Here is a 9,570-nt window from a genome sequence, read left to right as displayed (position 1 = left end):
GCAAAATGGCCAATAAAAGGGGGTTAGAAGCTAGAAATGTAGGTTGGGACCAGGTTGTAAAAAAAGGGCTTTAAATGTCAAACACAGTAGCTCGTGTTTGCTACTCCAGGTAATAGAGAGTTGCTGGAGTTTATCGAGAAGATGTCATAGTCAGATTTGTGCTTTAGGAAAATCAAAGTGATACAGACTCCTGTGTTTGACATTAAAAGCCCTTTCTTTGCAATCTGGTTCCGGCCTATATTTCTAGCCTTATTCTCCCTCTTATCTGGAAAGTCCCTCATGCTGGAAACTCCAATAATCTGGAGAACAGACAGCCCACAGCAGAAGGCACCCCTAGGTCTGTCCCTGGGTCCTGCTCTGGCTTTTCAGGATAGAGACAGGTTGTGTCCCTAGCAAGAAAAGGAGGTCAGTTGAACAGGGCTGGGCTGCGTAAACTTGGGACACAAACTACTGTTTCCTGTTCTAGTTAAGCAAACATAAACCTTGCATCAGAGACATCTTCACACCAAAGGATGAGAGGAGCTTGTGGAAATGTCACACTTCTACCCAGAAACCTAAAGAAGCCTCTTATTGGGCTACTCAGGGAGGTGGCATTAATACTCTGATAATGGCTGTGATGAACCACAAGGAAGTTTTCTCAACGGAAAAGCAAAGTATAAACTCTCAGAAATTGTGCAACTGGTGAAGTCCCAAATTGCTTCATCATTCAGTTGTCTTTAAAATGCTTTTTTTAGGTGCCTGATAGGCATCTACAAGTGGGAGGTGAGGGAAGAGGGCACTTTTGAGAAGCAGGGTGGTGACATGCCTAAGACAATGGCCTCAGAATCCTCCCTCTTCACATGCCGGCTTTGTGACTCTAGGGGACAAATCTCTTTACCTCTCACTCATTGGTGTCAAAGTCAAAAAGAAATGAGGGTCAATAAGCCACATGGAAAGACTTCTTATAGGAAGCATAATGACTTAGAAATTCATGTAGGTTTTTATATTTTTATTAATACACAAACACATTAAATAAACATTAAAACCATATAGCAATTACATTTTAATCTGGCTTGGGGCACACTCTGGGAATGTTGTGGGCCACATGTGGTTCATGAGTCACATGTTGGATACCTCTGCTCAAGGCAACTCTCTAAGGGGGAGGGAATGAGCATTTATGTAGTGTTTATTATGTGCCAGGTTCTGTGCTAAGTGCTTTTTACAAATATTGTCTCATTTGATTATCACAACCCTGCAAGATAGGTGCTATTATTATTCCCATTTTACAGCTGAGGAAACTGAGGCAAACAGAGGTTAAGACTTTAAGACTGTAAAGTTGCAGAGAAGGTGCTCATCCACACTGGTAGGGCAGTTAGTCACTGGGAATTCCCTATACTAATGAAGTCCCAAGTCTGGTCTGAAAAAAAAAAAACCAACCCAGAGACAAAGCTGCTGTGTGCACAGTTACTGCCCTAGAGGAGTTGATATTCCATTGGAGGGCGGCAATATTTACACTATGGGTTCTTAATCATTTTAATGTCATTGACCTCTCTGGCAGGCTAGTAAGTCTATGGATCCCTTTTCAGAAGAATGTTTTTAAATGATTGAAGGAAATGCAAATTTTCAGTTACAGGTTGGTGAAAATAAAGATGTGATTTTTTTTTTCCCATCCAAGTTCATGGACCCCTGATATCTATCTATTGAGGCATGTGGACCCCAGATGAAAAACCCCTCATTTACAAAGGTAACTAGGATACAAAAAGAAAAAGGAGAGAAAAGGAGGAGAGAGAAAAACACAAATGATTGGAGGGGTCAAGGAAGATTTCATGGGGTGAGGAGGAGACTGAATGGAGCTTGGAAAGATGTTACCTCCCTCACTAACCTCAACAAACCACAGCGGCTCCCTATTACCTTGGAAATCAAACGTAAAATGTGCTATTTTGCATTTATAACTCTTTACAGCCTGGCCCCTTCCTACCTCTCCAGTCTTCTTTACTCCCTTGCACATACTCTGTGGTATAGTGACATTGGTCCCCTTGCTGTTTCTCATACACAGCACTATCCCATCTTTCTGCCTCTGCTCTGGCTGTCCCCCATGCCTGGCATCCTTTCCCTCCTCCCCTCTGCCTCTCGGCGTTCTTCAAGACCAGTTCACATTCCCACTTCTGCAGGAGGCCTGTTCTAGTCTCCCCAGCTTCTAGTGCCTTCCCCTCTCAGATTACTTTACATCTATTCAGTGGGTACCAGGGAATTTGGCACATACCCAGATAACCTAAGATTGGGGGACCCACATGGGAAACTCTGGAGATCTTCTTCTGGGAATCAGCCAGACTAGAACACATGCAGACATTCTGCATTGACCTGTGAGGGATTGGGAACAGCCCCTCCTCTCTCTCTCTCTCTCTCTCTCTCTCTCTCTCTCTCTCTCTCTCTCTCTCTCTCTCTCTCTTCTCTCTCTCTCTCTCTCTCCCCCCACTTCCTCAGGCCATGTGGCCCCAAGAAACAAACTTGGGTCTTTGGCATTGTCTTATTTGTCTTTTTTCAGTTCTAGGTGCAGGGAGTGGAGTCCCAGACATGGTAACTCCAGCCATGAGGACCTAGAAACCCAGGATTCCAAGGCAGATATTGCAACCAGCCCAGCAGTGAAGTCCTATGAGGCCAGGGTCCCAGAAAAAGGGAAGGAGTTGCCTTGGCACTTCGTGGGACTATGGGTACGTAGGAACTGAGCTGTAAACCTGATTCCCTTTCCTTCCCCTCCCATCCCCAGAGATTGAAGTAGTATAGGGAAGATTATGACCCCCAGGTATTTGGAGGGAAGTTAATTTTTATTATACCTTTGAAATAAATATTCCTTTATAAAACCTAATCTGTCTGTTAATTACATGGAACTGGGGTGAGATGCTTTCAAGGAGCTTACAATCTAATGGAAGAGATAACATGCAATCATACACCCCCCCCAAAAAAAAACTGTACACAGGATAAATAGGAAATAATTAACAGAGGGAAGGCACTGGAATTAAAAGGGGTTGGGAAAGGCTTCCTGTAGGAAGTGGGATTTTAGTTGGGATTTAAGGAAGCCAGAGAGGTCAATAGTTGGAGCAGAGGAGGAAGAGAATTCCAGCCATGTGGGGAATACCCAAAGCCAAGAGATGGAGCATCTTATTGATAGAGTGGCTAGGAGTACTATATAAAAATCTATTAACACCGGTGGGCAGGAAAACCCTGTAACCCTGGGAGTGACATCAGCCTCCAGACCACTGATCCTGCTTCCAGCTCAGCCTCCACAGCCCTTATCCCAGTAAGGAACTACGATAGAGATGCAGCTCAGCACTGCTTCTGTAATAGCCATGACTAGTGTTGACCCAGGACAGTGAGTTCTAGCCACTTATGTCCTTGGTACAGTCAAGCAGTTCAATATCAGATGCTGATAGGATTATGTTAGTGGAAGTGACAGTAAGAAGAGAAATTGTCATCTGCTTTTTCTAAAGATTCTGGGACATTGACACCTGACTTGCAGCTGAAACCTATGTGTTTTCTCTCCATACTAGAGCATGAGCTGCTGGAGAACTGAGACTGTCACCACTCCGCATCCCCAGCACTTAGCACAGTGCTGTGCACCTAGTAGGGGTATAATAAATACTTCTAAATTAATTAGTATAGCTATTCATTCATATATTCAAAAATAAGACTGGATAGATAGGCAGGAATCAGATTGTGGAAAGCCTTAAATACCACACTAAGGAGCTTTTATTTTATCTTAGGGACAAAAGGAGTCATTCAAGTTTTTGAGCAAGGGAGCAACATGGTTAGACCAGTACTTTAGGAAGGTTATTTTTGCTTCTGTGCAGAATAATTAAAGAGGACGGAAACTGGAGAAAGAGAAATGTTAGAAGTCTGTTACAGAAATGAAGGTAGAATTGAGAAAAGCCTGAGCTAGAGTGTTGACTGTGTAGGTAGAGTGAAGGGAGTGGACACCAAAGGTGTTATGGAGGAAGAACCAACAAGACTTAGAACTGATTGGATATAGGGGTGAGGAAGGGGAAAGAGTCACAGGTAACTCTGAGGTTACAAACCTGGCTAACAGGAAGGAAGAAGGGCCATTTAACAGAAGAAGAAAAGTTCAGGGGAAGGCAGAATTTAGGGAGAAATAATGAGTTCTGTTTTAAACATGTTGAGTTTGAGATACCAATAGGACATGCACATGGAGATGTTCAGCAGGCAGGTGAAGAGCCATAACTGGAATTAGGAAGATGGATGAGGGATTTATGTACAGATTTGGGAGTCATTGGTGTAGGGATGAGGTTTGGATTGATGGAAACAGACTCGAGATGAGGATATTACTTGGTAAGATTTGTTAGATTAAACAGTGTATTTACAAAAGAGAGCTATGTCTGTATTAAAAGAATCAATCTTTAAATTCAGAAGGTGCAGCAGTGCTGTAGCCCAGGAAGCTTGAGGGATTAACAGCAAAGGCCCTCCCTGGGGGAGGGAGAGCAGTACACAATGGGAGAGGTCTTAGCATGCTAGTGGAGAGCCCCACCTCAGCAGGGGGAGAAACACCAACACCAGGACCCCCTACTGCCTCAGTACGGGCAAGGGAACAAGTGGAAACTGGCTTGGAAAACCACCTCGTACCATGGTGTTCTCCTTCAACCAAGTCTCCCAGTGCCTCAGCAATATTCTGGGAAGTACAGCTCCAAGGGGCAAAGCCCTGGGCAGAGAGACATTCTGCAGCAGCAAAACATCCATCTGCAAGGAGCCAAAGAAAGCGAAAGCCCCAGGTGAGCAGGCAAGCTCCAGGGGCCAGATTCTCATCCCTACCCCTAGAGTTCCAGTGTTGTTGATTCCAGGCCAACACCAGGCAAGCTGCCAGAACCCTTCAGCCTCCAACTGCCAGCATCTGAGGGCCCAACTCACAAAGCCAGTAAGCAGGCCCCGGGCTCCCAGCACAAGAAGCTTGGGTCAGTGCCCCTTGATTCCCAGCAGGAGAGCTCAATTTTTTTAAAAGGCCAGGAAATAAGGAAACACCCTGAGCAAAAGAAATGTACCATAGATTCCTATTATGGGGACAGTGAAGATCAAGGCAAAAATTCAGAAGAGGACAACATTGTCAACAAACTCACATCTGAAATCTCAAAAGGGAGTATGAACTGGTCTGAAGACAAAAAAGCCTTCTTGGAAGAGCTCAAGAAGGATTTTAAAAGTCAAATAAGAGAGGTAGAAGAAAAATAGGGAAAAGAAATGAGAGGTATGCAAGAGAGAGTAGATAGCTTGGAAAAGGAAGGACAAAAATTACCTGTAAACTGAGGGCACTCCAGGCTGCTACTGATCTGCCCCCACCTTGGTGTCATAAACATGTCTTGATGACCTCCCAAGTTGTTTTAAGCTAGAAAAGTGTCTCATCATGAACTTTTGTTTGAACTATCACTCCAGAATTTGATTTGAAGTGTTATTTTAAACTTGTTTGGAAAGGAATGTTGGGAGAGTTCTGATGAATTCTTGTCTCTACTCTGCCATCTTGGCTCCTTTTATTAATATTTTAATTAAAATAAAAAGGAGAAACATAATATGCTTCAGTAATTCCCCCCTTTGTACTTCCAAATCCAATTGTTTGAAGCATGCTCTATATCTATTCATTCTAGTATCTTGATTTTGCATCTGATAACAAGAAGCATGACTGATTGCTCTAGTAGGTCCAAAATATGGAGTTCTCATTGTTCTGCTTTAATACAGTGAGTGCATCAAACAGCAGAATAACAAGAACTATTCTAGATGTTATAACAGTATGCCAAACAACACAATAGAGTAGGAAGCATTGTTGAACTGGGGTACAGAAAGTAATATAATGGGTAAGAGACAAGACTCAGTGTTCCAACATTCATGAGTTCTCTTCAGTGAAAAAAAATTTTTTTTTTATCCCTTTTGCCATTTGGCTAATTCTGTTTTTCAAAGTGTTATTTTATTCAGTATTTTTTTTGTCTCTTTTTACCAAGGTGTTGACTCTACTTTCATAATTCTCTCATTTCTTTTCCCAATTTTTCCTCTATCTCTCTTATTTGGTTTTAAAAATCCTTTTAAAGCTCTTCTTATTCCAAGAATTCTTGTTGGGCTTCTGTACAATTCACCTTTTTGAGGCTTTGCTTGTAGCTGTTTTGACATTGTCTTCTTTTCTGGGTTTGTGTCTTGATCTTCCTTGTCACTCATAATAGATTTCTATGTTCAGGTTCTCTCTCTCTCTCTCTCTCTCTCTCTCTCTCTCTCTCTCTCTCTCTCTCTCTTTCTCTCTTCCTCTCTCTCTCTTCCTCTCTGTCTCTCTGTCTGACTCTCTCTCCCTCTGTCTCTCTCTCCCCCCTGTCTCCCTCTCTCTGTCTCTCTCTCTCCCTCTCTCCCTGCCTCTCTGTCTCTCTCTCTCTCTCTCCCCCTCTGTCTCTGTCTCCCCCTCTGTCTCTGTCTCTGTCTCTCTGTCTCTCTCTCTCTCTCTCTCTTTGTTTTTTGCTCTTTTCTCAGCCTATTTCTTGACCTATTTTATGGTAAAGCTGGGCTCTGCTCCTAGGGTGAAGAGGGCATTGTCTCAAGCTTCAGGTTTTTTTGAGCTGCAGTTTTCAGATTTTGTTCTGGGATCTGTAAGTTTTTGGTGTTTCCAAGGTGGCATGATCTAAGGAGAGGTGTGGTCATTGCAGTCCTGATGATTACTCTCCTGGCCTGTGCTCTTGTCCTTATCCAGGAAGGGAACTTGCTTCCCTGTAGTCACAAGTACTAGCATTTCTCTTGGCCCTGGAACTGTGACCAGGTCTACTGCTCCCTGTGGTCACAAGCATTAGTGCTCCTCCTTGCCCTAGAACTGAGACCCAGAATAGGACAGAATAAGGACAATACAATATGGTCCTGTGCCCAGTGCTAGCCTGAGGTCCTCTGTAATCTCTTTCTGACCACTTGTCTGACCCACTTACTGTGTCTGGGCTGAAAACCCTCAAACCTGCTGCTACTGTTGCAGCTGCCTCTGAGGACTGCTGCTGATGTTAAGCTGAGGGCACTCTCTGGGAGCCAAGATGGTGAAGTAAGAAATAAGTCTCTCTCACCATCCCTTATTAACCTCTGAAAGCCCAGAAAATATCACCCCAGGAAAGGTAAATTAATGGAGGTAGTGGTCAGAAGCAAAATAGACTTTTGAGAAGGGACAGGGTAAAAAGAGAGAGAGAAGGATAAATGGGGGGTAGGGGGAAAGGGGGGAGGAAATAGGATGGAAGAAAATACACAATTAGTAATTATAACTGTGAAAGTGAATGGGATGAACTCACCCATAAAATGGAAGCAGATAGTAGAGTGGATTAGAAATCAGAATACAACAATATGCTGTTTACATGAAACAGAAAGACACACAGAGTGAAAACAAGGGGCTGGAGCTGAATCTATTATGCTTCAACTGAAGTCAAAAGGTAAAAAAGGAGTAGCAGTCATGATTTTAGACAAAGCAAAAGGAAAAATAGACCCAATTAAAAGATATAAGCAGGGAAACTACATCTTGCGTGAAGGTACCATAGACAATGAAGTAATACCAATACTAAACATATGCATAGCATCCAAATACTTAAAGGAAAAGTTAGTGGGGAACCTCAACTTTTCCCTCTCAGAACTAGATAAATCTAACCATAAAATAAATAACAAATTAAGAAATGAATAAAATTTTTCAAACAGTCAGATTTATTAGACCACCAAAGAAAACTGAATGGGAATAAAAAGGAATATACTTTTTCTCAGCTATATATTGCACCTTAATAAAAAAAAATTGAGCACATATATTAGGGCATAACAATCTCACAAACAAATGCAGAAAAGCAGAAATATAAAATGCATTCTTTTTAGACCATAATGCAATAAAAATGAAATTCAATAAAGTGTCATGGAAACACAGATTAAAAACTAACTGGCCTAAAGAATGAATGGGTCAAAGAACAAATCACAGAAACAATTTAAAATTTCATTAAGGAGAATTACAACAATAAGAAAACAACAAAATTTGTGGGATGCAGCCAAAGCAGTACTTAGGGGAAAATTTAAATCTCTAAATGCTTAAATCAATAGAGAAAGAGCAGATCAGTAAATTGGGCATGCAATTTAAAAAGCTAGAAAAGGAACGAATTTAAAATCTCTAATTAAACACCAAAATGAAAATCAAAGGAGAGATTAATAAAATGTATATTTTTGCAAATATTAATCTATTTCACTTAGATTGTCAGATTTATCAACATATAATTGGGCAAACTAGCTCCTAATAATATTGTTTTAATTTTGTCTTCTTTGGTGGTGCATTCACCCTTTTCATTTTTGATACTGGTAATTTGGATCCATTTTGTTGTTTTTTCCCTCATAAAACCAGCTTTTGGTTTTATTTATGAGTTTAAAGCATTTTTAAGATTCATCGTCCTAGGCCTGTGAGGCCCTCAGCCGCTGCAGGTCATCCACGTACTTCTGAACCCAATCATCACTGGGGTTGGCACACATTAGCCGTCCCTTTTTGGTCTTGAACCTGTAGAGTGAAAGGAGAGGAGATAAGAGACCAAGAATCTTTTCAGCTAGAGATGAAGGAAAGGTCTCTCCCCCTCTTGCCAACTTCCCATAGATTTCTGGAAAGCATTAAGGAACCACTCTCCCACCTTCTGAAACCTCTATCAGGTCCATTGAGTCCATCTGTCTCTTTCTAGAGACAACCCCAGGAGAGATTATCTCAGCCTCCTTCTTGGCCTCAAATTCTTATAGCTTCCATTTATCCCACCCTGTTGGAGGGAGTTGCTCCCATCTTGCTGCCTGGAGAGCCAGACTTGGGCATGGAACCACATGGGCTACCACTCTCTCTTTTATCTACAGTTTCCCCTGAGCTGCCTGATGGCCCAAAGTCTTCATTTTCTCTATCATCTCACCCCTCTGAGGATTCTCAGTAGGTAGATACTCACACCACAGCTGGCTGGGGACACAGGCTGCTGGTCTCATAATAGTCTATCACAAATTTTCTGGGGATCTTTTTCATCGCATGAGAGGTGCAGCAGGGGACAGGAGAGCTGGAGCTCACTGTAAAGGAAAGAGATGCCTGAAATTCGTGCAGCCACACATTCACACTACACATTCTTTCAGTGCTGACATTACCTCAGGAACATGTTTTCCATCAGGCACACTGGAGATGGGATTCTTCATGTCTCCCTACCCTGGTTCTTTCCAGTACCAGGTATGATTCTCATTGTGCCTGGAGGAGAGTCAGACCTGCTATTTTCTGCCTTATGGGGAAAACCTGAAAAATGAGACCTAGAGGGAATGTCAGAGATCTACCCATCTTATTCCTCTCTTTTAGAGAGGAATCCACTTGCTGGAGATCCCATGGGTATTTACTGTCAAAGCCAGAACTAGAACCTGGTTGGACTAGAACCCAGACTAGTGTCCTTTCTGCTTTCTTCTCCTGCCTTGAACTTACATGTTAACCAGCATAGGCTGCCAAGGGCATATTAATGCTTTTAAGTCCAAAATTCATAGAAAGCCTCCTTGTTCCTACATCCTCCTTTCCAGTCCTCCCCCTCCACACCCTCATCAGATCCCTATGAT

At 42.4% G+C, this 9,570-nt stretch overlaps 1 protein-coding gene across 1 annotated transcript in view; it reads right to left on the bottom strand.

Annotated features, from left to right (window-relative positions):
• Window positions 1-7,657: 7,657 nt before the first annotated feature.
• LOC110221176 (C-C motif chemokine 4-like) overlaps window positions 7,658-9,570 on the bottom strand; it is a 2,156-nt gene continuing 243 nt past the window's right edge. The window contains exons 2-3 of the mRNA XM_021005576.2: window positions 8,931-9,045; window positions 7,658-8,506 (exon numbers count right to left, since the gene is read on the bottom strand). Coding sequence (XP_020861235.1) covers window positions 8,404-8,506; window positions 8,931-9,045 — 218 coding nt within the window. The 3' untranslated portion in view covers window positions 7,658-8,403. The remainder of the gene's footprint in view (window positions 8,507-8,930; window positions 9,046-9,570) is intronic.

Source organism: Phascolarctos cinereus, unplaced genomic scaffold, assembly GCF_003287225.1.
Source record: "Phascolarctos cinereus isolate Bilbo 61053 unplaced genomic scaffold, phaCin_HiC Scaffold_5;HRSCAF=322, whole genome shotgun sequence".
Lineage (NCBI taxonomy): Eukaryota > Metazoa > Chordata > Mammalia > Diprotodontia > Phascolarctidae > Phascolarctos > Phascolarctos cinereus.
The sequence above is the reverse complement of the archived record's forward strand: the minus strand, read 5'-3'. Positions and strand labels throughout refer to the sequence as shown.